Here is a 25,798-nt window from a genome sequence, read left to right as displayed (position 1 = left end):
AAATAAGGTCAATATTAATCTAGATCAGGTCAGGATTATAATGAAATAAGGTCAATATTAATCTAGATCAGGTCAGGATTATAATGAAATGAGGCACTGAGGCCCCACAGCCATGCAGTTAAAGGAGGGGAGGATCTGTGTGTCAACCGTCTTCTCACCATGGCAGTGATCTCATCAAACGACTGCAGGTAGCCCACAATCTTAGACTTGTGTGCAGGCTCCACGCGGGCAAAGCACCGTGCCCGCTTCACAGCATCTCTCTGGGAGTCGATGGGCAGGTCATCAAACTCCCGGCCCGTGTAGGCCTTGCCCACTACATCCTCATCCTCGCCGAAGATACCGATGCGTCGGCAGATGGCCACGGCCGTGCCCTTGTTGTCCCCGGTGATCATGATGACACGGATGCCCGCCTCGGCGCACAGCTGGATGGAACCAGTCACCTCCTTCCTGGGCGGGTCCAGCATACCCACGCAGCCAACGAACGTTAGGCCCGTCTGGGGAGGTAGAGAGAGAGACAGAGGAGGACGAGGAGGAGCAGCGAGCGACAGAGACAGAGGAGGACGAGGAGGAGCAGCGAGCGACAGAGACAGAGGAGGACGAGGAGGAGCAGCGAGCGAGAGACAGAGGAGGACGAGAGAGACAGAGGAGGACGAGGAGGAGAGAGAGACAGAGGAGGACGAGGAGGAGAGAGAGACAGAGGAGGACGAGGAGGAGCGAGAGACAGAGGAGGACGAGGAGGAGCGAGAGACAGAGGAGGACGAGGAGGAGCAGCGAGCGACAGAGGAGGACGAGGAGGAGCAGCGAGCGACAGAGACAGAGGAGGACGAGGAGGAGAGAGAGACAGAGGAGGACGAGGAGGAGCAGCGAGCGACAGAGACAGAGGAGGACGAGGAGGAGCGAGAGACAGAGGAGGACGAGGAGGAGAGAGAGACAGAGGAGGACGAGGAGGAGAGAGAGACAGAGGAGGACGAGGAGGAGCGAGAGACAGAGGAGGACGAGGAGGAGCAGCGAGCGACAGAGACAGAGGAGGACGAGGAGGAGCGAGAGACAGAGGAGGACGAGGAGGAGCGAGAGACAGAGGAGGACGAGGAGGAGCGAGAGACAGAGGAGGACGAGGAGGAGAGAGAGACAGAGGAGGACGAGGAGGAGCGAGAGACAGAGGAGGACGAGGAGGAGCGAGAGACAGATGAGGACGAGGAGGAGCAGCGAGCGACAGAGGAGGACGAGGAGGAGCAGCGAGCGACAGAGGAGGACGAGGAGGACGAGAGAGACAGAGGAGGACGAGGAGGAGCGAGAGACAGAGGAGCGAGCGAGCAAGAGCGGAAGAGGGAAGGGTAGAGCGGAGGAGGGAAGGGTAGAGCGGAGGAGGGAAGGGTAAAGGGGAAAGACAGTAGAATGAACCAGATAGCACAAGATGGATGAACGTCAAACACCCAGTCAAGCATTCAAATACAACCTGTATGTAGCGAAGGATCGATGACAGGCGTCACCGTAGAACTAAACCATTTCAAATATGATGATCGTTATCATTTCTTTCAATGTGGATCGTCTTTCCCAACAGGAACCAGTGAGTAATTTTGAGTGAGTAATCTCCCTGCCTAGTCTGCCCACGAGTCTGGCATTCACCCAGCTGCTTGTTCGTCTGACTGACCTCACACTGACCTCACACTCACCTCATACTCAGCAAACTTGGTGGAGTTCTCCAGATCCATGTCCTGTTGTTTAGGTGGCGAGTCCCGTGTGGCCATGCCCAGGCATCTCAGCGTGTCCCTGCCCGTGCCCCAGTCCCTGATCAGGGAGGTCAGCTGCTCTCTCAGGGGAAGGGTCAGCGCCACCTTCCCTGTGCCAACACGCAGGTACTGGCATCGCTCCATCACACTCTCTGGGGCACCCTGTGGGAGTGGAGGGGTGGGCGGGATATAGATGTATATTTAGTGTGTGTGTGTGTGTGAGAGAGGGGTCAAAAGGTCACAATGGACATCTAAGCTCCTCTCCCACTCTGGCTTATAGAGAAAATGTATAGAGTCGGACTCTGTAGTATTACAGCGTGTGAAAGATCTGTTGATTGAGGTGTCTGTCTGTGTGTGTGTCTGTGTGTGTGTCTGTGTGTTAGAGGGGTCAAAAGGTCACAATGGGGACATCCAAGCTCCTCTCCCACTCTGGCTTATAGAGAAAATGCATAGAGTTGGACTCTGTTGATCTGTTGATCTGTTGATTGAGGTGTCTGTGTGTCTGCACCTTGATGAACATCTTGCACCCGGAGCCTGGTTTGTTGATGGGGGTACAGTACACAGACATGGACTTGCGATCACGCGAGAACTCCAGAGTAAACTCTTTCTTCATCAGCTGTCTGATCACCTGGTAGGAGAGAGAAAGATGGAGGGCGAGAGAGCGGGGCAGATGAGATGGAGGGAGAGAGAGAGAGCGGGGCAGATGAGATGGAGGGCGAGAGAGAGAGCGGGGCAGATGAGATGGAGGGCGAGAGAGCGGGGCAGATGAGATGGAGGGAGGGAGAGAGAGCGGGGCAGATGAGATGGAGGGAGGGAGAGAGAGCGGGGCAGATGAGATGGAGGGAGGGAGAGAGAGCGGGGCAGATGAGATGGAGGGAGGGAGAGAGAGCGGGGCAGATGAGATGGAGGGAGGGAGAGAGAGCGGGGCAGATGAGATGGAGGGAGGGAGAGAGAGCGGGGCAGATGAGATGGAGGGAGAGAGAGAGAGAGCGGGGCAGATGAGATGGAGGGAGAGAGAGAGAGAGCGGGGCAGATGAGATGGAGGGCGAGAGAGAGAGAGCGGGGCAGATGAGATGGAGGGCGAGAGAGAGAGCGGGGCAGATGAGATGGAGGGAGGGCGAGAGAGCGGGGCAGATGAGATGGAGGGAGGGAGAGAGAGCGGGGCAGATGAGATGGAGGGAGGGAGAGAGAGCGGGGCAGATGAGATGGAGGGAGGGAGAGAGAGCGGGGCAGATGAGATGGAGGGAGGGAGAGAGAGCGGGGCAGATGAGATGGAGGGAGGGAGAGAGAGCGGGGCAGATGAGATGGAGGGAGGGAGAGAGAGCGGGGCAGATGAGATGGAGGGAGGGAGAGAGAGCGGGGCAGATGAGATGGAGGGAGGGAGAGAGAGCGGGGCAGATGAGATGGAGGGAGAGAGAGAGAGAGCGGGGCAGATGAGATGGAGGGCGAGAGAGCGGGGCAGATGAGATGGAGGGCGAGAGAGAGGGGCAGATGAGATGGAGGGCGAGAGAGAGGGGCAGATGAGATGGAGGGAGAGAGAGAGAGGGGCAGATGAGATGGAGGGAGAGAGAGAGAGGGGCAGATGAGATGGAGGGAGAGAGAGAGCGGGGCAGATGAGATGGAGGGAGAGAGAGCGGGGCAGATGAGATGGAGGGAGAGAGAGAGAGAGCGGGGCAGATGAGAGGAGGGAGAGAGAGAGAGAGCGGGGCAGATGAGATGGAGGGAGAGAGAGCGGGGCAGATGAGATGGAGGGAGAGAGAGAGGGGCAGATGAGATGGAGGGAGAGAGAGCGGGGCAGATGAGATGGAGGGAGAGAGAGCGGGGCAGATGAGATGGAGGGAGAGAGAGAGAGGGGCAGATGAGATGGAGGGAGAGAGAGAGAGGGGCAGATGAGATGGAGGGAGAGAGAGCGGGGCAGATGAGATGGAGGGAGAGAGAGCGGGGCAGATGAGATGGAGGGAGAGAGAGAGGGGCAGATGAGATGGAGGGAGAGAGAGCGGGGCAGATGAGATGGAGGGAGAGAGAGCGGGGCAGATGAGATGGAGGGAGAGAGAGCGGGGCAGATGAGATGGAGGGAGAGAGAGAGGGGCAGATGAGATGGAGGGAGAGAGAGCGGGGCAGATGAGATGGAGGGAGAGAGAGAGGGGCAGATGAGATGGAGGGAGAGAGAGAGAGGGGCAGATGAGATGGAGGGAGAGAGAGAGAGGGGCAGATGAGATGGAGGGAGAGAGAGCGGGGCAGATGAGATGGAGGGAGAGAGAGCGGGGCAGATGAGATGGAGGGAGAGAGAGCGGGGCAGATGAGAGGGTTAAGTGGGTTTGTTTTTGGAGCTGTCAGTGTAAGCCGGTGCCCAAGATGTTTATTCCAGACAGGCATGTTAGTGGGCAGCTGTGGGGGACTGGGGGGGCTTGACTCTGGCTTGGCTGTGTTGTTGTTGTGATAAAGGGGGCTCTTATGGGCCAGGTGGGAGACAGAGTGGGAGGTTTCTCTGGCTGCTGACACCTAATGGATAGGGCTCAATAAGAGGGTGATGGCCGGGGGAGGGAGTCTTGGCTGGGCTGCTGACACATGAGCTGCGTTTCAGTATGACAGAATGGCATTGAATTCAACGGAAAACGGTACTGTACTGAACGACCAGATGAAAAACTTGATTATGGTGGCACCAGAGGGCAATTACCACATGGTGTGGCTGCACGGGTTTTGAGATTTCAGACGGCCACACCCATATTGATCAAACCACACCCACATCGAACAGGCCACACCCATATGGATCAGGCCACACCCATATTGATCAGGCCACAACCACATCGGCCAGGCCACACCCGCATTGATCAGGCCACACCCACATTGATCAGGCCACACCCACCAAACAGGAGCACATGTACCACAAGGCTGTTGAAGAATGGTGCGCACCATTTTGGGGGAAACGTGTCATTCAGTACAGTGTCACGCAATGTAGCGAACAATGAACCCAACTGAACCTACCCATGAAGGATGAGGCACCAAACACCATGTCTACTCTTGACTGAGAGGTTGGACTGTGTTGTTGTGATGGAGGGAGGGGTCTATCAGACCAGGTGGGGGACTAGGACTGGGAGGTTGGACTGTGTTGTTGTGATGGAGGGAGGGAGGGGTCTATCAGACCAGGTGGGGGACTAGGACTGGGAGGTTTGTTGTTGACACCTGGGGTGTAATCATTATTCTACACCGTAGCCAACTGCCTCGCAACATAAATCAATTTGCAACAAAACCAAGAGTTTCTATTGGACAAATTAAGGTAGGCCCTTCCCTGTTTGGTTCCGTTTGGTTCCGTTTGGTTCCTAGTGAAAACACCCTGATGGTGCTCCAACATCCTGTCTGAACAGTCAGCCAACTGCACCAGACAGACAAGTGTGTATATATGAAGTAGCAGAATCAATGTGGGCCAGACAGGACCCTCTGTCTGTGAATCTCCAGTGACAACAGATGATACAGCAGTAAAAGGGACTCTGATGTTACAGAGGACCCTGACACCACTTAGGCTTTACAAAAGTAGCCCAATTATTGGCAAAAGAGCTGATACGATTGGTCAAAAGACCAATTCGTTTAGAAAAAGAATATCAGAATTAGGCTGCCTGTGTAAACACACCCTTGAAAAGGTACAACTCAACTTGGCCTTAATTAAGCTTGTAGTGAACTGTAGAGTTACCAGGGAATGTATACAGCCCTGCGTTCACACCCTTCAAAATCTGCCAAATAAAAACTGCTATAAATACATGAGAATATACCATGTTAGTCTAAATCGCAAGGATCTTAAATGGCTGTATGGTTTAGTGGCTTCTGATAGAGCATTAACAGTAGGGGTCACCTGAGCTCCAGGAACACAGCTCTGGTAGTTATCAGGTTGGTAGTCAGGTAGAAACAATATCCTCCACCCCTCCTCTCCCAGCGTCTCCATCTCCCTGTCTCCCTCCATCTCCCTGTCTCCCTCCATCTCCCTGTCTCCCTCCATCTCCCTGTCTCCCTCCATCTCCCTGTCTCCCTCCATCTCCCTGTCTCCCTCCTCTTCCAGCGTCTCCATCTCCCTGTCTCCCTCCTCTCCCAGCGTCTCCATCTCCCTGTCTCCCTTCTCTCCCAGCGTCTCCATCTCCCTGTCTCCCTTCTCTCCCAGCGTCTCCATCTCCCTGTCTCCCTCCTCTTCCAGCGTCTCCATCTCCCTGTCTCCCTCCTCTCCCAGCGTCTCCATCTCCCTGTCTCCCTCCTCTTCCAGCGTCTCCATCTCCCTGTCTCCCTCCTCTCCCAGCGTCTCCATCTCCCTGTCTCCCTCCATCTCCCTGTCTCCCTCCTCTCCCAGCGTCTCCATCTCCCTGTCTCCCTCCTCTCCCAGCGTCTCCATCTCCCTGTCTCCCTCCTCTCCCAGCGTCTCCATCTCCCTGTCTCCCTCCATCTCCCTGTCTCCCTCCTCTCCCAGCGTCTCCATCTCCTTGTCTCCCTCGTCTCCCAGCGTCTCCATCTCCCTGTCTCCCTCCTCTTCCAGCGTCTCCATCTCCGTGTCTCCCTCCTCTCCCAGCGTCCCCATCTCCCTGTCTCCCTCCTCTCCCAGCGTCTCCATCTCCCTGTCTCCCTCCATCTCCCTGTCTCCCTCCTCTCCCAGCGTCTCCATCTACCTGTCTCCCTCCTCTCCCAGCGTCTCCATCTCCCTGTCTCCCTCCTCTCCCAGCGTCTCCATCTCCCTGTCTCCCTCGTCTCCCAGCGTCTCCATCTCCCTGTCTCCCTCCTCTTCCAGCGTCTCCATCTCCGTGTCTCCCTCCTCTCCCAGCGTCTCCATCTCCCTGTCTCCCTCCATCTCCCTATCGCGTCTCCATCTCCCTGTCTCCCTCCTCTTCCAGCGTCTCCATCTCCCTGTCTCCCTCCTCTCCCAGCGTCTCCATCTCCCTGTCTCCCTCCTCTCCCAGCGTCTCCATCTCCCTGTCTCCCTCCTCTCCCAGCGTCTCCATCTCCCTGTCTCCCTCCTCTCCCAGCGTCTCCATCTCCCTGTCTCCCTCCTCTCCCAGCGTCTCCCTCTCCCTGTCTCCCTCCTCTCCCAGCGTCTCCATCTCCCTGTCTCCCTCATCTCCCCGAGTCTCCATCTCCCTGTCTCCCTCCTCTTCCAGCGTCTCCATCTCCGTGTCTCCCTCCTCTCCCAGCGTCTCCATCTCCCTGTCTCCCTCCTCTCCCAGCGTCTCCATCTCCCTGTCTCCCTCCATCTCCCTGTCTCCCTCCATCTCCCAGCGTCTCCATCTCCCTGTCTCCCTCCATCTCCCAGCGTCTCCATCTCCCTGTCTCCCTCCTCTCCCAGCGTCTCCATCTCCCTGTCTCCCTCCTCTCCCAGCGTCTCCATCTCCCTGTCTCCCTCCGTCTCCCAGCGTCTCCATCTCCCTGTCTCCCTCCTCTCCCAGCGTCTCCATCTCCCTGTCTCCCTCCTCTCCCAGCGTCTCCATCTCCCTGTCTCCCTCCTCTCCCAGCGTCTCCATCTCCCTGTCTCCCTCCTCTCCCTGTCTCCCTAAAATCTCCCTGTCTCCCTCCATCTCCCTGTCTCCCTCCTCTCCCAGCGTCTCCATCTCCCTGTCTCCCTCCTCTCCCTGTCTCCCTCCTCTCCCAGCGTCTCCATCTCCCTGTCTCCCTCGTCTCCCAGCGTCTCCATCTCCCTGTCTCCCTCCTCTCCCAGCGTCTCCATCTCCCTGTCTCCCTCCATCTCCCTGTCTCCCTCCATCTCCCTGTCTCCCTCCTCTCCCAGCGTCTCCATCTCCCTGTCTCCCTCCTCTCCCAGCGTCTCCATCTCCCTGTCCTCCTCCTCTCCCAGCGTCTCCATCTCCCTGTCTCCCTCCTCTCCCAGCGTCTCCATCTCCCTGTCTCCCTCCTCTCCCAGCGTCTCCATCTCCCTGTGTCTCCATCTCCCTGTCTCCCTCCATCTCCCAGCGTCTCCATCTCCCTGTCTCCCTCCATCTCCCAGCGTCTCCCTCCATCTCCCTGTCTCCCTCCATCTCCCTGTCTCCCTCCATCTCCCTGTCTCCCTCCATCTCCCTGTCTCCCTCCTCTCCCAGCGTCTCCATCTCCCTGTCTCCCTCCTCTCCCAGCGTCTCCATCTCCCTGTCTCCCTCCTCTCCCAGCATCTCCATCTCCCTGTCTCCCTCCTCTCCCAGCGTCTCCATCTCCCTGTCTCCCTCGTCTCCCAGCGTCTCCATCTCCCTGTCTCCCTCCATCTCCCTGTCTCCCTCCTCTCCCAGCGTCTCCATCTACCTGTCTCCCTCCTCTCCCAGCGTCTCCATCTCCCTGTCTCCCTCCTCTCCCAGCGTCTCCATCTCCCTGTCTCCCTCCTCTCCCAGCGTCTCCATCTCCCTGTCTCCCTCCTCTCCCAGCGTCTCCATCTCCCTGTCTCCCTCCTCTCCCAGCGTCTCCATCTCCCTGTCTCCCTCCTCTCCCAGCGTCTCCATCTCCCTGTCTCCCTCCTCTCCCAGCGTCTCCATCTCCCTGTCTCCCTCCTCTCCCAGCGTCTCCATCTCCCTGTCTCCCTCCTCTCCCAGCGTCTCCATCTCCCTGTCTCCCTCCTCTCCCAGCGTCTCCATCTCCCTGTCTCCCTCCTCTCCCAGCGTCTCCATCTCCCTGTCTCCCTCCTCTCCCAGCGTCTCCATCTCCCTGTCTCCCTCCTCTCCCAGCGTCTCCATCTCCCTGTCTCCCTCCTCTCCCAGCGTCTCCATCTCCCTGTCTCCCTCGTCTCCCAGCGTCTCCATCTCCCTGTCTCCCTCCTCTCCCAGCGTCTCCATCTCCCTGTCTCCCTTGTCTCCCAGCGTCTCCATCTCCCTGTCTCCCTCCTCTCCCAGCGTCTCCATCTCCCTGTCTCCCTCCTCTCCCAGCGTCTCCATCTCCCTGTCTCCCTCGTCTCCCAGCGTCTCCATCTCCCTGTCTCCCTCCTCTCCCAGCGTCTCCATCTCCCTGTCTCCCTCCATCTCCCTGTCTCCCTCCTCTCCCAGCGTCTCCATCTCCCTGTCTCCCTCCTCTCCCCAGCGTCTCCATCTCCCTGTCTCCCTCCTCTCCCAGCGTCTCCATCTCCCTGTCTCCCTCCTCTCCCAGCGTCTCCATCTCCCTGTCTCCCTCGTCTCCCAGCGTCTCCATCTCCCTGTCTCCCTCCTCTTCCAGCGTCTCCATCTCCGTGTCTCCCTCCTCTCCCAGCGTCTCCATCTCCCTGTCTCCCTCCTCTCCCAGCGTCTCCATCTCCCTGTCTCCCTCCATCTCCCTGTCTCCCTCCATCTCCCTGTCTCCCTCCATCTCCCAGCGTCTCCATCTACCTGTCTCCCTCCTCTCCCAGCGTCTCCATCTCCCTGTCTCCCTCCTCTCCCAGCGTCTCCATCTCCCTGTCTCCCTCATCTCCCAGCGTCTCCATCTCCCTGTCTCCCTCGTCTCCCAGCGTCTACATCTCCCTGTCTCCCTCCTCTCCCAGCGTCTCCATCTCCCTGTCTCCCTCCTCTCCCAGCGTCTCCATCTCCCTGTCTCCCTCCTCTCCCAGCGTCTCCATCTCCCTGTCTCCCTCCATCTCCCTGTCTCCCTCCTCTCCCAGCGTCTCCATCTCCCTGTCTCCCTCCTCTCCCTGTCTCCCTCCTCTCCCAGCGTCTCCATCTCCCTGTCTCCCTCGTCTCCCAGCGTCTCCATCTCCCTGTCTCCCTCCTCTCCCAGTGTCTCCATCTCCCTGTCTCCCTCCATCTCCCTGTCTCCCTCCATCTCCCTGTCTCCCTCCATCTCCCTGTCTCCCTCCATCTCCCTGTCTCCCTCCATCTCCCTGTCTCCCTCCTCTCCCAGCGTCTCCATCTCCCTGTCTCCCTCCTCTCCCAGCGTCTCCATCTCCCTGTCCTCCTCCTCTCCCAGCGTCTCCATCTCCCTGTCTCCCTCCTCTCCCAGCGTCTCCATCTCCCTGTCTCCCTCCTCTCCCAGCGTCTCCATCTCCCTGTCTCCCTCCTCTTCCAGCGTCTCCATCTCCCTGTCTCCCTCCATCTCCCAGCGTCTCCATCTCCCTGTCTCCCTCCATCTCCCTGTCTCCCTCCATCTCCCTGTCTCCCTCCTCTCCCAGCGTCTCCATCTCCCTGTCTCCCTCCTCTCCCAGCGTCTCCATCTCCCTGTCTCCCTCCTCTCCCAGCGTCTCCATCTCCCTGTCTCCCTCCTCTCCCAGCGTCTCCATCTCCCTGTCTCCCTCCTCTCCCAGCGTCTCCATCTCCCTGTCTCCCTCCTCTCCCAGCGTCTCCATCTCCCTGTCTCCCTCCTCTCCCAGCGTCTCCATCTCCCTGTCTCCCTCCATCTCCCTGTCTCCCTCCATCTCCCAGCGTCTCCATCTCCCTGTCTCCCTCCTCTCCCAGCGTCTCCATCTCCCTGTCTCCCTCCTCTCCCAGCGTCTCCATCTCCCTGTCTCCCTCCTCTCCCAGCGTCTCCATCTCCCTGTCTCCCTCCATCTCCCTGTCTCCCTCCTCTCCCAGCGTCTCCATCTCCCTGTCTCCCTCCTCTCCCAGCGTCTCCATCTCCCTGTCTCCCTCCTCTCCCAGCGTCTCCATCTCCCTGTCTCCCTCCTCTCCCAGCGTCTCCATCTCCCTGTCTCCCTCCTCTCCCAGCGTCTCCATCTCCCTGTCTCCCTCCTCTCCCAGCGTCTCCATCTCCCTGTCTCCCTCCTCTCCCAGCGTCTCCATCTCCCTGTCTCCCTCCTCTCCCAGCGTCTCCATCTCCCTGTCTCCCTCCTCTCCCAGCGTCTCCATCTCCCTGTCTCCCTCGTCTCCCAGCGTCTCCATCTCCCTGTCTCCCTCCTCTCCCAGCGTCTCCATCTCCCTGTCTCCCTCCTCTCCCAGCGTCTCCATCTCCCTGTCTCCCTCGTCTCCCAGCGTCTCCATCTCCCTGTCTCCCTCCTCTCCCAGCGTCTCCATCTACCTGTCTCCCTCCTCTCCATCTCCCTGTCTCCCTCCTCTCCCAGCGTCTCCATCTCCCTGTCTCCCTCCTCTCCCAGCGTCTCCATCTCCCTGTCTCCCTCCTCTCCCAGCGTCTCCATCTCCCTGTCTCCCTTCTCTCCCCGCGTCTCCATCTCCCTGTCTCCCTCCTCTTCCAGCGTCTCCATCTCCCTGTCTCCCTCCTCTTCCAGCGTCTCCATCTCCCTGTCTCCCTCCTCTCCCAGCGTCTCCATCTCCCTGTCTCCCTCCTCTCCCAGCGTCTCCATCTCCCTGTCTCCCTCCATCTCCCTGTCCTCCTCCTCTCCCAGCGTCTCCATCTCCCTGTCTCCCTCCTCTCCCAGCGTCTCCATCTCCCTGTCTCCCTCCTCTCCCAGCGTCTCCATCTCCCTGTCTCCCTCCTCTCCCAGCGTCTCCATCTCCCTGTCTCCCTCGTCTCCCAGCGTCTCCATCTCCCTGTCTCCCTCGTCTCCCAGCGTCTCCATCTCCCTGTCTCCCTCCATCTCCCTGTCTCCCTCCTCTCCCAGCGTCTCCATCTACCTGTCTCCCTCCTCTCCCAGCGTCTCCATCTCCCTGTCTCCCTCCTCTCCCAGCGTCTCCATCTCCCTGTCTCCCTCCTCTCCCAGCGTCTCCATCTCCCTGTCTCCCTCCTCTCCCAGCGTCTCCATCTCCCTGTCTCCCTCCTCTCCCAGCGTCTCCATCTCCCTGTCTCCCTCCTCTCCCAGCGTCTCCATCTCCCTGTCTCCCTCCTCTCCCAGCGTCTCCATCTCCCTGTCTCCCTCGTCTCCCAGCGTCTCCATCTCCCTGTCTCCCTCGTCTCCCAGCGTCTCCATCTCCCTGTCTCCCTCCATCTCCCTGTCTCCCTCCTCTCCCAGCGTCTCCATCTCCCTGTCTCCCTCCTCTCCCAGCGTCTCCATCTCCCTGTCTCCCTCCTCTCCCAGCGTCTCCATCTCCCTGTCTCCCTCCTCTCCCAGCGTCTCCATCTCCCTGTCTCCCTCCTCTCCCAGCGTCTCCATCTCCCTGTCTCCCTCCTCTCCCAGCGTCTCCATCTCCCTGTCTCCCTCCTCTCCCAGCGTCTCCATCTCCCTGTCTCCCTCCTCTCCCAGCGTCTCCATCTCCCTGTCTCCCTCCTCTCCCAGCGTCTCCATCTCCCTGTCTCCCTCCTCTCCCAGCGTCTCCATCTCCCTGTCTCCCTCCTCTCCCAGCGTCTCCATCTCCCTGTCTCCCTCCTCTCCCAGCGTCTCCATCTCCCTGTCTCCCTCCTCTCCCAGCGTCTCCATCTCCCTGTCTCCCTCGTCTCCCAGCGTCTCCATCTCCCTGTCTCCCTCCTCTCCCAGCGTCTCCATCTCCCTGTCTCCCTCCTCTCCCAGCGTCTCCATCTCCCTGTCTCCCTCCTCTCCCAGCGTCTCCATCTCCCTGTCTCCCTCCTCTCCCAGCGTCTCCATCTCCCTGTCTCCCTCCTCTCCCAGCGTCTCCATCTCCCTGTCTCCCTCCTCTCCCAGCGTCTCCATCTCCCTGTCTCCCTCCTCTCCCAGCGTCTCCATCTCCCTGTCTCCCTCGTCTCCCAGCGTCTCCATCTCCCTGTCTCCCTCCTCTCCCAGCGTCTCCATCTCCCTGTCTCCCTCCATCTCCCAGCGTCTCCATCTACCTGTCTCCCTCCTCTCCCAGCGTCTCCATCTCCCTGTCTCCCTCCTCTCCCAGCGTCTCCATCTCCCTGTCTCCCTCCTCTCCCAGCGTCTCCATCTCCCTGTCTCCCTCGTCTCCCAGCGTCTCCATCTCCCTGTCTCCCTCCTCTCCCAGCGTCTCCATCTCCCTGTCTCCCTCCTCTCCCAGCGTCTCCATCTCCCTGTCTCCCTCCTCTCCCAGCGTCTCCATCTCCCTGTCTCCCTCCTCTCTCAGCGTCTCCATCTCCCTGTCTCCCTCCTCTCCCAGCGTCTCCATCTCCCTGTCTCCCCGTCTCCATCTCCCTGTCTCCCTCCTCTCCCAGCGTCTCCATCTCCCTGTCTCCCTCGTCTCCCAGCGTCTCCATCTCCCTGTCTCCCTCCTCTCCCAGCGTCTCCATCTCCCTGTCTCCCTCCATCTCCCTGTCTCCCTCCATCTCCCTGTCTCCCTCCATCTCCCTGTCTCCCTCCATCTCCCTGTCTCCCTCCTCTCCCAGCGTCTCCATCTCCCTGTCTCCCTCCTCTCCCAGCGTCTCCATCTCCCTGTCCTCCCTCCTCTCCCAGCGTCTCCATCTCCCTGTCTCCCTCCTCTCCCAGCGTCTCCATCTCCCTGTCTCCCTCCTCTCCCAGCGTCTCCATCTCCCTGTCTCCCTCCTCTCCCAGCGTCTCCATCTCCCTGTCTCCCTCCATCTCCCAGCGTCTCCATCTCCCTGTCTCCCTCCATCTCCCAGCGTCTCCATCTCCCTGTCTCCCTCCATCTCCCTGTCTCCCTCCTCTCCCAGCGTCTCCATCTCCCTGTCTCCCTCCATCTCCCTGTCTCCCTCCTCTCCCAGCGTCTCCATCTCCCTGTCTCCCTCGTCTCCCAGCGTCTCCATCTCCCTGTCTCCCTCCTCTCCCAGCGTCTCCATCTCCCTGTCTCCCTCCATCTCCCTGTCTCCCTCCATCTCCCTGTCTCCCTCCATCTCCCTGTCTCCCTCCATCTCCCTGTCTCCCTCCTCTCCCAGCGTCTCCATCTCCCTGTCTCCCTCCTCTCCCAGCGTCTCCATCTCCCTGTCCTCCCTCCTCTCCCAGCGTCTCCATCTCCCTGTCTCCCTCCTCTCCCAGCGTCTCCATCTCCCTGTCTCCCTCCTCTCCCAGCGTCTCCATCTCCCTGTCTCCCTCCTCTCCCAGCGTCTCCATCTCCCTGTCTCCCTCCATCTCCCAGCGTCTCCATCTCCCTGTCTCCCTCCATCTCCCAGTCGTCCCTCCATCTCCCTGTCTCCCTCCTCTCCCAGCGTCTCCATCTCCCTGTCTCCCTCCTCTCCCAGCGTCTCCATCTCCCTGTCTCCCTCCTCTCCCAGCGTCTCCATCTCCCTGTCTCCCTCCTCTCCCAGCGTCTCCATCTCCCTGTCTCCCTCCTCTCCCAGCGTCTCCATCTCCCTGTCTCCCTCGTCTCCCAGCGTCTCCATCTCCCTGTCTCCCTCCATCTCCCTGTCGTCCCTCCATCTCCCTGTCTCCCTCCATCTCCCAGCGTCTCCATCTCCCTGTCTCCCTCCTCTCCCAGCGTCTCCATCTCCCTGTCTCCCTCCTCTCCCAGCGTCTCCATCTCCCTGTCTCCCTCCTCTCCCAGCGTCTCCATCTCCCTGTCTCCCTCCATCTCCCTGTCTCCCTCCTCTCCCAGCGTCTCCATCTCCCTGTCTCCCTCCTCTCCCAGCGTCTCCATCTCCCTGTCTCCCTCCTCTCCCAGCGTCTCCATCTCCCTGTCTCCCTCCTCTCCCAGCGTCTCCATCTCCCTGTCTCCCTCCTCTCCCAGCGTCTCCATCTCCCTGTCTCCCTCCTCTCCCAGCGTCTCCATCTCCCTGTCTCCCTCCTCTCCCAGCGTCTCCATCTCCCTGTCTCCCTCCTCTCCCAGCGTCTCCATCTCCCTGTCTCCCTCCTCTCCCAGCGTCTCCATCTCCCTGTCTCCCTCCTCTCCCAGCGTCTCCATCTCCCTGTCTCCCTCCTCTCCCAGCGTCTCCATCTCCCTGTCTCCCTCCTCTCCCAGCGTCTCCATCTCCCTGTCTCCCTCGTCTCCCAGCGTCTCCATCTCCCTGTCTCCCTCCTCTCCCAGCGTCTCCATCTACCTGTCTCCCTCTCCCAGCGTCTCCATCTCCCTGTCTCCCTCCTCTCCCAGCGTCTCCATCTCCCTGTCTCCCTCCTCTCCCAGCGTCTCCATCTCCCTGTCTCCCTCCTCTCCCAGCGTCTCCATCTCCCTGTCTCCCTCCTCTCCCAGCGTCTCCATCTCCCTGTCTCCCTCCTCTCCCAGCGTCTCCATCTCCCTGTCTCCCTCCTCTCCCAGCGTCTCCATCTCCCTGTCTCCCTCCTCTCCCAGCGTCTCCATCTCCCTGTCTCCCTCCTCTCCCAGCGTCTCCATCTCCCTGTCTCCCTCCTCTCCCAGCGTCTCCATCTCCCTGTCTCCCTCCTCTCCCAGCGTCTCCATCTCCCTGTCTCCCTCCTCTCCCAGCGTCTCCATCTCCCTGTCTCCCTCCTCTCCCAGCGTCTCCATCTCCCTGTCTCCCTCCTCTCCCAGCGTCTCCATCTCCCTGTCTCCCTCGTCTCCCAGCGTCTCCATCTCCCTGTCTCCCTCGTCTCCCAGCGTCTCCATCTCCCTGTCTCCCTCGTCTCCCAGCGTCTCCATCTCCCTGTCTCCCTCCTCTCCCAGCGTCTCCATCTCCCTGTCTCCCTCCTCTCCCAGCGTCTCCATCTCCCTGTCTCCCTCCTCTCCCAGCGTCTCCATCTCCCTGTCTCCCTCCTCTCCCAGCGTCTCCATCTCCCTGTCTCCCTCCTCTCCCAGCGTCTCCATCTCCCTGTCTCCCTCCTCTCCCAGCGTCTCCATCTCCCTGTCTCCCTCCTCTCCCAGCGTCTCCATCTCCCTGTCTCCCTCGTCTCCCAGCGTCTCCATCTCCCTGTCTCCCTCGTCTCCCAGCGTCTCCATCTCCCTGTCTCCCTCCATCTCCCTGTCTCCCTCCTCTCCCAGCGTCTCCATCTCCCTGTCTCCCTCCTCTCCCAGCGTCTCCATCTCCCTGTCTCCCTCCTCTCCCAGCGTCTCCATCTCCCTGTCTACCTCCTCTCCCAGCGTCTCCATCTCCCTGTCTCCCTCCTCTCCCAGCGTCTCCATCTCCCTGTCTCCCTCCTCTCCCAGCGTCTCCATCTCCCTGTCTCCCTCCTCTCCCAGCGTCTCCATCTCCCTGTCTCCCTCCTCTCCCAGCGTCTCCATCTCCCTGTCTCCCTCCTCTCCCAGCGTCTCCATCTCCCTGTCTCCCTCCTCTCCCAGCGTCTCCATCTCCCTGTCTCCCTCCTCTCCCAGCGTCTCCATCTCCCTGTCTCCCTCGTCTCCATCTCCCTGTCTCCCTCCTCTCCCAGCGTCTCCATCTCCCTGTCTCCCTCGTCTCCCAGCGTCTCCATCTCCCTGTCTCCCTCGTCTCCCAGCGTCTCCATCTCCCTGTCTCCCTCGTCTCCCAGCGTCTCCATCTCCCTGTCTCCCTCCTCTCCCAGCGTCTCCATCTCCCTGTCTCCCTCCTCTCCCAGCGTCTCCATCTCCCTGTCTCCCTCCTCTCCCAGCGTCTCCATCTCCCTGTCTCCCTCCTCTCCCAGCGTCTCCATCTCCCTGTCTCCCTCCTCTCCCAGCGTCTCCATCTCCCTGTCTCCCTCGTCTCCCAGCGTCTCCATCTCCCTGTCTCCCTCCTCTCCCAGCGTCCCTCCATCTCCCAGCGTCTCCATCTACCTGTCTCCCTCCTCTCCCAGCGTCTCCATCTCCCTGTCTCCCTCCTCTCCCAGCGTCTCCATCTCCCTGTCTCCCTCCTCTCCCAGCGTCTCCATCTCCCTGTCTCCCTCGTCTCCCAGCGTCTACATCTCCCTGTCTCCCTCCTCTCCCAGCGTCTCCATCTCCCTGTCTCCCTCCTCTCCCAGCGTCTCCATCTCCCTGTCTCCCTCATCTCCCAGCGTCTCCATCTCCCTGTCTCCCTCCATCTCCCTGTCTCCCTCCTCTCCCAGCGTCTCCATCTCCCTGTCTCCCTCCTCTCCCTGTCTCCCTCCTCTCCCAGCGTCTCCATCTCCCTGTCTCCCTCGTCTCCCAGCGTCTCCATCTCCCTGTCTCCCTCCTCTCCCAGCGTCTCCATCTCCCTGTCTCCCTCCATCTCCCTGTCTCCCTCCATCTCCCTGTCTCCCTCCATCTCCCTGTCTCCCTCCATCTCCCTGTCTCCCTCCTCTCCCAGCGTCTCCATCTCCCTGTCTCCCTCCTCTCCCAGCGTCTCCATCTCCCTGTCCTCCTCCTCTCCCAGCGTCTCCATCTCCCTGTCTCCCTCCTCTCCCAGCGTCTCCATCTCCCTGTCTCCCTCCTCTCCCAGCGTCTCCATCTCCCTGTCTCCCTCCTCTCCCAGCGTCTCCATCTCCCTGTCTCCCTCCATCTCCCAGCGTCTCCATCTCCCTGTCTCCCTCCATCTCCCTGTCTCCCTCCATCTCCCTGTGTCCCTCCTCTCCCAGCGTCTCCATCTCCCTGTCTCCCTCCTCTCCCAGCGTCTCCATCTCCCTGTCTCCCTCCTCTCCCAGCGTCTCCATCTCCCTGTCTCCCTCCTCTCCCAGCGTCTCCATCTCCCTGTCTCCCTCCTCTCCCAGCGTCTCCATCTCCCTGTCTCCCTCGTCTCCCAGCGTCTCCATCTCCCTGTCTCCCTCCATCTCCCTGTCTCCCTCCATCTCCCAGCGTCTCCATCTCCCTGTCTCCCTCCTCTCCCAGCGTCTCCATCTCCCTGTCTCCCTCCTCTCCCAGCGTCTCCATCTCCCTGTCTCCCTCCTCTCCCAGCGTCTCCATCTCCCTGTCTCCCTCCTCTCCCAGCGTCTCCATCTCCCTGTCTCCCTCCTCTCCCAGCGTCTCCATCTCCCTGTCTCCCTCCTCTCCCAGCGTCTCCATCTCCCTGTCTCCCTCCTCTCCCAGCGTCTCCATCTCCCTGTCTCCCTCCTCTCCCAGCGTCTCCATCTCCCTGTCTCCCTCCTCTCTCAGCGTCTCCATCTCCCTGTCTCCCTCCTCTCCCAGCGTCTCCATCTCCCTGTCTCCCTCGTCTCCCAGCGTCTCCATCTCCCTGTCTCCCTCCTCTCCCAGCGTCTCCATCTCCCTGTCTCCCTCCTCTCCCAGCGTCTCCATCTCCCTGTCTCCCTCGTCTCCCAGCGTCTCCATCTCCCTGTCTCCCTCCTCTCCCAGCGTCTCCATCTACCTGTCTCCCTCCTCTCCATCTCCCTGTCTCCCTCCTCTCCCAGCGTCTCCATCTCCCTGTCTCCCTCCTCTCCCAGCGTCTCCATCTCCCTGTCTCCCTCCTCTCCCAGCGTCTCCATCTCCCTGTCTCCCTTCTCTCCCAGCGTCTCCATCTCCCTGTCTCCCTCCTCTTCCAGCGTCTCCATCTCCCTGTCTCCCTCCTCTTCCAGCGTCTCCATCTCCCTGTCTCCCTCCTCTCCCAGCGTCTCCATCTCCCTGTCTCCCTCCTCTCCCAGCGTCTCCATCTCCCTGTCTCCCTCCTCTCCCAGCGTCTCCATCTCCCTGTCTCCCTCCATCTCCCTGTCCTCCTCCTCTCCCAGCGTCTCCATCTCCCTGTCTCCCTCCTCTCCCAGCGTCTCCATCTCCCTGTCTCCCTCCTCTCCCAGCGTCTCCATCTCCCTGTCTCCCTCCTCTCCCAGCGTCTCCATCTCCCTGTCTCCCTCGTCTCCCAGCGTCTCCATCTCCCTGTCTCCCAGCGTCTCCATCTCCCTGTCTCCCTCCATCTCCCTGTCTCCCTCCTCTCCCAGCGTCTCCATCTACCTGTCTCCCTCCTCTCCCAGCGTCTCCATCTCCCTGTCTCCCTCCTCTCCCAGCGTCTCCATCTCCCTGTCTACCTCCTCTCCCAGCGTCTCCATCTCCCTGTCTACCTCCTCTCCCAGCGTCTCCATCTCCCTGTCTCCCTCCTCTCCCAGCGTCTCCATCTCCCTGTCTCCCTCCTCTCCCAGCGTCTCCATCTCCCTGTCTCCCTCCTCTCCCAGCGTCTCCATCTCCCTGTCTCCCTCGTCTCCCAGCGTCTCCATCTCCCTGTCTCCCTCCATCTCCCTGTCTCCCTCCTCTCCCAGCGTCTCCATCTACCTGTCTCCCTCCTCTCCCAGCGTCTCCATCTCCCTGTCTCCCTCCTCTCCCAGCGTCTCCATCTCCCTGTCTACCTCCTCTCCCAGCGTCTCCATCTCCCTGTCTCCCTCCTCTCCCAGCGTCTCCATCTCCCTGTCTCCCTCCTCTCCCAGCGTCTCCATCTCCCTGTCTCCCTCCTCTCCCAGCGTCTCCATCTCCCTGTCTCCCTCCTCTCCCAGCGTCTCCATCTCCCTGTCTCCCTCCTCTCCCAGCGTCTCCATCTCCCTGTCTCCCTCCTCTCTCAGCGTCTCCATCTCCCTGTCTCCCTCCTCTCCCAGCGTCTCCATCTCCCTGTCTCCCTCGTCTCCATCTCCCTGTCTCCCTCCTCTCCCAGCGTCTCCATCTCCCTGTCTCCCTCGTCTCCCAGCGTCTCCATCTCCCTGTCTCCCTCGTCTCCCAGCGTCTCCATCTCCCTGTCTCCCTCGTCTCCCAGCGTCTCCATCTCCCTGTCTCCCTCGTCTCCCAGCGTCTCCATCTCCCTGTCTCCCTCCTCTCCCAGCGTCTCCATCTCCCTGTCTCCCTCCTCTCCCAGCGTCTCCATCTCCCTGTCTCCCTCCTCTCCCAGCGTCTCCATCTCCCTGTCTCCCTCCTCTCCCAGCGTCTCCATCTCCCTGTCTCCCTCCTCTCCCAGCGTCTCCATCTCCCTGTCTCCCTCCTCTCCCAGCGTCTCCATCTCCCTGTCTCCCTCCTCTTCCAGCGTCTCCATCTCCCGGTCTCCCTCCTCTCCCAGCGTCTCCATCTCCCTGTCTCCCTCCTCTCCCAGCGTCTCCATCTCCCTGTCTCCCTCCTCTCCCATTCCCTTCTCTTCATCACATACAGTCGCCTCTCCCCCTCCCTTCTCTCTCTCTCTCTCTCTCCCCCTCCCTCCCACTCCCTTCATCCCTACCTTCTCCTCTCTCCCTCCCACCCTCCCCCACAGCCTCCCGCCCAACATCCCTTCTCCCCAGCCTCCATCCCTTCTCTCTCTCTCCCCCTCCCTCCCACTGCCTTCATCCCTACCTTCTCCTCTCCCCTCCCTCCGATCCTCCCTCCCAACTCAGACAGTTATGTCCTGGAGACATGATGCCAGGGGACTCAGACACTTGACAGATGTCCTCACAGAAAGACAGCCACCGAGCCAAAATTCCTCTTCGTCCCATCACAAAAACAAAAAGACGAGGAACGTGAGTACAAGTCGATCTAGTGACGGCAGAACATAGTTACACACACTTTCACCTCAAATCCTTCACCATCAACTAGTGCATTAGTAGGAAACCTCTTCCTTTCCCCCCTGTTGAAAGCCCTAACAGAAAGCTGGAAAGTTTAGCTAACCTCTTCATAAACCCCCGGCTTGTCTAAATATTATCCTCTCTAGCCTCTGAGGACAGGACTTGTGACAAGTTTTATTTTCTTCTCATTGTGGGACTGTTGGGGATATGAATGGAGTTCAGTGGAAAATCTTAAAACCGCTGGTCATCGACAAGAACACAGGGAGTTAGTCTCTCTCTCGTGTCTTCCTGTCACAGTGTCATTGGTCATGCACATAGAGAAGGACAGACGCACCACTTCTCATTGACAGAGTCAGAGCGGGGGGGGGGGGGGGGGGGGGTCATTTGATTAGTTGTTCAGCAGTCTCATGGCTTGGGGAAAGAAGCTGTTAAGGAGCCTTTTGGACCTAGACTTGGAGCTCCGGTACCACTTGCTGTGCGGTAGCAGAGAGAACAGTCTATGACTTGGGAGACTGGAGTCTGACCATTTTTGGGGGGCCTTCCTCTTTATGTATCTATGTGGAAGCAGCAGCACACTCCATTGTCCATGTCAAACTTCCCCTCAGGGACAATAGAGTATATATCATACCATAGAGGTTGAGGTGATCTAGGTGGAGATTGTCCCATGCGTTGAAAGCCAATAGGTACCAGCTACCATACTTTCTTTGAACTTGTTGTCCAGTTGTTTAAATCACTTTATGACAACATACACCATTAAATACTGTATATGAATATGCAAGCAGTATGTTGTATGTCTAATTCACCGTGGACATCCATAGTGGTGTTGTATACATCCCCTCAGTGTTTCCTCTAGTTGCTTACTGAGTTACAGGCTCCGGCGCGCTCCACCTTGCTGAGGCCTGACATGTCAGTCTTGAACACGTTCATCTTCTCCACCAGGGTAGTGAGGGCCGTCTCCGTCGCCTCACCCACCTTCTCATACACTCCTTTGACCTGGGACAGGACAGAGGATGGGTAAGTCGAAAGCTTTTGAAACACACTGTCATTCAGAAAGACAGAGACGTAAGAACAAAACACCATTGTAAATACAACCCATATTTATGTTGATTTATTTTCCCTTTTGTAATGTCTATTATTTTGGAACTTCTGTGAGTGTAATGTTTACTGTTCATTTTATTTGTTAATTTCACTTTTGTTTATTATATAGTTCACTTGCTTTGGCAATGTTAAAATATGTTTACCGTGCCAATAAAGCCCTTAAATTGAATTGAGAGAGGGAATTATGATGCGAGAAGTCCACTGGATTTTCATAGGGCACATCTCTGTCCACACCATCTGTCTGTCCACCCAGCTTAACCACATCATGATCTAAACTCAGCAATAAAATAAATGTCCTCTCACTGTCAACTGCGTTTATTTTCAGCAAACTTAACATGTGTAAATATTTGTATGAACATAACAAGATTCAACAACTGAGACATAAACTGAACAAGTTCCACAGACATGTGACTAACAGAAATTGAATAATGTGTCCCTGAACAAAGGCGGGTCATAATCAAAAGTAACAGTCAGTATCTGGTGTGGCCACCAGCTGCATTAAGTGCATCTCCTCCTCAGACTGCACCAGATTTGCCCGTTCTTGCTGTGAGATGTTATCCCACTCTTCCACCAAGGCCCCTGCAAGTTCCAGGACATTTCTGGGGGGAATGGCCCTAGCCCTCACCCTCCGATTCAACAGGTCCCAGGCATGCTCAATGGGATTGAGATGCAGGCTCTTCGCTGGCCATGGCAGAACACTGACATTCCGTTCTTGCAGGAAATCACACACAGAACGAGCAGTATGGCTGGTAGCATTGTCATGCTGGAGGGTCATGTCAGGATGAGCCTGCAGGAAGGGTACCACATGAGGGAGGAGGATGTCTTCCCTGTAACGCACAGCGTTGAGATTGCCTGCAATGACAACAAGCTCAGTCCGATGATGCTGTGACACACCGCCCCAGACCATGATGGACCCTCCACCTCCAAAATTGATCCCGCTCCAGAGTACAGGCCTCGGTGTAACGGTCATTCCTTCGACGATAAACGCGAATCCGACCATCACCCCTGGTGAGACAAAACTGCGACTCGTCAGTGAAGAGCCCTGTCTGGTCCAGCGACTGTGGGTTTGTGCCCGTAGGCGATGTTGTTGCCGGTGATGTCTGGTGAGGACCTGCCTTACAACAGGCCTACAAACCCTCAGTCCAGCCTCTCTCAGCCTATTGTGGACAGTCTGAGCACTGATGGAGGGATTGTGCGTTCCTGGTGTAACTCGGGTAGTTGTTGTTGCCATCCTGTACCTGTCCCGCATGTGTGATGTTCGGATGTACCGATCCTGTGCAAGTGTTAAACGTGGTCTGCCACTGCGAGGACGATCAGCTGTCCATCCTGTTCCCTGTTGCACTGTCTTTGGCGTCTCTCAGTACGGACATTTCCATTTATTGCCCTGGCCACATTTTCAGGCCTCATGCCTCCTTGCATTATGCCTAAGGCACGTTCACGCAGATGAGTAGGGACCCTGGGCATCTTTCCTTTGGTGTTTTTCAGAGTCAGTAGAAAGCCCTCTTTAGTGTCCTAAGTCTTCATAACTGTGACCTTAATTGTCTACCGTCTGCAAGCTGTTAGTGTCTTAACGACCGTTCCACAGGTGCATGTTCATTAATTGTTTATGGTTCATTGAAGCATGGGAAACAGTGTTTAAACCCTTTACAATGAAGATCTGTGAAGTTATTTGGATTTTTACCAACTATCTTTGAAAGACAGGGTCCTGAAAAAGGGACGTTCATTTTTTTGCTGAGTTTATAAACCCCCAGGCTCCTCCACCATCAGGGTCCACCACTCTCTCTCTCCACACAGCTGCTCTATTTCCCCTTAGCTCTATCCCCTAAATGCCTTTCTCCATCATGTCTAGTTGGGAAAGCCAGTTTCATTCTACTGGTTAACGGTCACAAAATGGCATTACATACTAATTCAGTTATACTAGGAATCTTCTCAGCGTTTGAGTGTCTTGCAATTAGACTGCCATGTCTTCAGCTTCCCTTTACACACAGCATGGTTACCATAGCACCATGGTGATGACAGAGAGGTGAGAAAACAGAATCACACATCAGAGTAAAATTGGATTGGCAATTGTAGAAGCCTCCTGTGTGTGTGTGTGTGTGTGTGTGCACGCCTTGGTCATGATTCATGCATTCAGGGCAATGTAATAGGTGGTTTGTATACATAGCTAAGTCCATGAGACATTTGCCAGCTTGTCTTACTGGCACAAAGCCCCGTCTCTAAGAGACGAGTGATTTGCTTAGCAACCACACTCATTTGTTAGTCCAACTCCACATTGATGACGACATCAGTCAAACCTAGGAGAAAGCAACAACAGATGTGCAGCCATGTCTCAGTGTGTGTGTTTGTGCGTAAATAGGGGATGCTTATATTTGCCCTGTTTCACTCATCTACAACTGTGTAACCTGTACAAGTGTGGTGTGAATTGGAAATGTGTTTCTTCTGCATATCCCAACTCCCCCTGAGACCCTCAGAGAGAGAGGCCACGACAAGGGTCACCATATCCCAACTCCCCTGAGGCCCTCAGAGAGTGGGGCCACGACAAGGGTCACCATATCCCAACTCCCCCCTGAGACCCTCAGAGAGAGAGAGGCCACGACAAGGGTCACCATATCCCAACTCCCCCCTGAGACCCTCAGAGAGAGAGAGGCCACGACAAGGGTCACCATATCCCAACTCCCCCCTGAGACCCTCAGAGAGAGAGAGGCCACGACAAGGGTCACCATATCCCAACTCCCCCTGAGACCCTCAGAGAGAGAGAGGCCACGACAAGGGTCACCATATCCCAACTCCCCCCTGAGACCCTCAGAGAGTGGGGCCACGACCAGAGATCAGCCATTATTGACGGCGACCCTGGAGCAGATTTTTTACCTAGTCAGCTCAGGATTCAAACTTGCTTTAGGTTAATGGCCCAACGCTAGGCTACCGCTAGGCTACCTGTGCGTCCGCGTGCCACAGCTGCTTAAAAAATAAAAAGGGAAGGCTTTTTACCGCTGAGGAAAACAGGATGAAAGGATAGGGACAGAGAGGGTCAGGCTGAAGTGACAGAACAGTCCCTTAATGACTTACAAGACCATAATGTGTGTGTTGTCAGTACTGACCTCATTGTAGTCCAGTGAAGAGTCGTTGCACATGGAACAGACAGTGGCCAGCTCCAGAAGTCCATCATAATCTCCACACTGTACCACCTTGTCCCCTTTCAACCTGGAAGAGCAAACACACACACACAATATTTAAAACATTTTTTAACTAGGCAGGTCTGTTAAGAACACACTCTTATTTACAATGACGGCCTTGGGCCAATTGTGCGCCGCCCTATGGGACTCCCAATCACAGCAGGTTGTGAAACAGCCTGGAATCGAACCAGGGACTGTAGTGGCGCCTCTTGCACTGAGAGGCAGTGCCTTAGACTGCTGAGCCACTCGGGAGCCCAAACATACATGGACTAGACGTTTTTATCATCATCCCGAGTGGCGTAATTCACTCTCATAACAACTAATGGAATACTGCCACTGTTTTTCCTGTACACACACACACACACACACACACACACACACACACACACACACACACACACACACACACACACACACACACACACACACACACACACACACACACACACACACACACACACACACACACACACACACACACACACACACACACACACACTCTTGTACAGCTAACCTTGTGGGGACATACAATTCAGTCCCATTCAAAATCCTATTTTCCCTAACCCCTAACCCTAAACCTAAACCTAACCCTAATCCTAACCCGTACTCTTACCCTAACCCTAACCTTAACCCTAGTCCTAACCTTAACCCTAACCCTAACCCAAAAACCTAAACTTTATCCTAAACCTAACCCTAGCTCCTAACCCTAACCCTACAACTAATCCTACCTCCTAACCTTAATATTTAACTTAATTCTAACCCTAACACTAATTCTAACCTTAACCCTAAACCCCCTAGAAATAGCATTTGACCTTGTGGGAACTAACAAAATGTCCCCAGCTGGTCAATTTTTACTTTGTTTACTATTCTTGTAGGGACTTCTGGTCCCCACAAGAATAGTTAAACACGTCCACACACACACACACACACACACTACGTCTATATGTCTGTGTATTACACCTAGTGTCTTAAGATGTCTCATGAATAAATGTTCACAACATTCAATACAGCTGGCAGGTTGGAGAAGTTGCCAGTCGTTGTGTGTGTGTGGGAGCTCAGTGCTCAGGGGGCAGTCGTTGTGTGTGTGTGGGAGCTCAGTGCTCAGGGGGCAGTCGTTGTGTGTGTGTGGGAGCTCAGTGCTCAGGGGGCAGTCGTTGTGTGTGTGTGGGAGCTCAGTGCTCAGGGGGCAGTCGTTGTGTGTGTGTGGGAGCTCAGTGCTCAGGGGGCAGTCGTGTGTGTGTGGGAGCTCAGTGCTCAGGGGGCAGTCGTTGTGTGTGTGTGGGAGCTCAGTGCTCAGGGGGCAGTCGTTGTGTGTGTGTGGGAGCTCAGTGCTCAGGGGGCAGTCGTTGTGTGTGTGTGGGAGCTCAGTGCTCAGGGGGCAGTCGTTGTGTGTGTGTGGGAGCTCAGTGCTCAGGGGGCAGTCGTTGTGTGTGTGTGGGAGCTCAGTGCTCAGGGGGCAGTCGTTGTGTGTGTGTGGGAGCTCAGTGCTCAGGGGGCAGTCGTTGTGTGTGTGTGGGAGCTCAGTGCTCAGGGGGCAGTCGTTGTGTGTGTGTGGGAGCTCAGTGCTCAGGGGGCAGTCGTTGTGTGTGTGTGGGAGCTCAGTGCTCAGGGGGCAGTCGTTGTGTGTGTGTGGGAGCTCAGTGCTCAGGGGGCAGTCGTTGTGTGTGTGTGGGAGCTCAGTGCTCAGGGGGCAGTCGTTGTGTGTGTGTGGGAGCTCAGTGCTCAGGGGGCAGTCGTTGTGTGTGTGTGGGAGCTCAGTGCTCAGGGGGCAGTCGTTGTGTGTGTGTGGGAGCTCAGTGCTCAGGGGGCAGTCGTTGTGTGTGTGTGGGAGCTCA

The 25,798-nt window shown here is 57.8% G+C and overlaps 1 protein-coding gene across 1 annotated transcript in view; it reads right to left on the bottom strand.

The window, feature by feature from the left end:
* LOC139537859 (sarcoplasmic/endoplasmic reticulum calcium ATPase 1-like) overlaps positions 1–25,798 on the bottom strand; it is a 118,004-nt gene that overhangs the window by 12,110 nt on the left and 80,096 nt on the right. The window contains exons 12-16 of the mRNA XM_071339710.1: positions 23,889–23,991; positions 20,554–20,685; positions 2,239–2,358; positions 1,674–1,892; positions 159–494 (exon numbers count right to left, since the gene is read on the bottom strand). Coding sequence (XP_071195811.1) covers positions 159–494; positions 1,674–1,892; positions 2,239–2,358; positions 20,554–20,685; positions 23,889–23,991 — 910 coding nt within the window. The remainder of the gene's footprint in view (positions 1–158; positions 495–1,673; positions 1,893–2,238; positions 2,359–20,553; positions 20,686–23,888; positions 23,992–25,798) is intronic.

This window comes from Salvelinus alpinus, chromosome 13, assembly GCF_045679555.1.
Source record: "Salvelinus alpinus chromosome 13, SLU_Salpinus.1, whole genome shotgun sequence".
Taxonomy (NCBI): Eukaryota; Metazoa; Chordata; class Actinopteri; order Salmoniformes; family Salmonidae; genus Salvelinus; species Salvelinus alpinus.
Note: the sequence above shows the minus strand (reverse complement) of the source record. Positions and strands in the feature narration are given on the sequence as shown.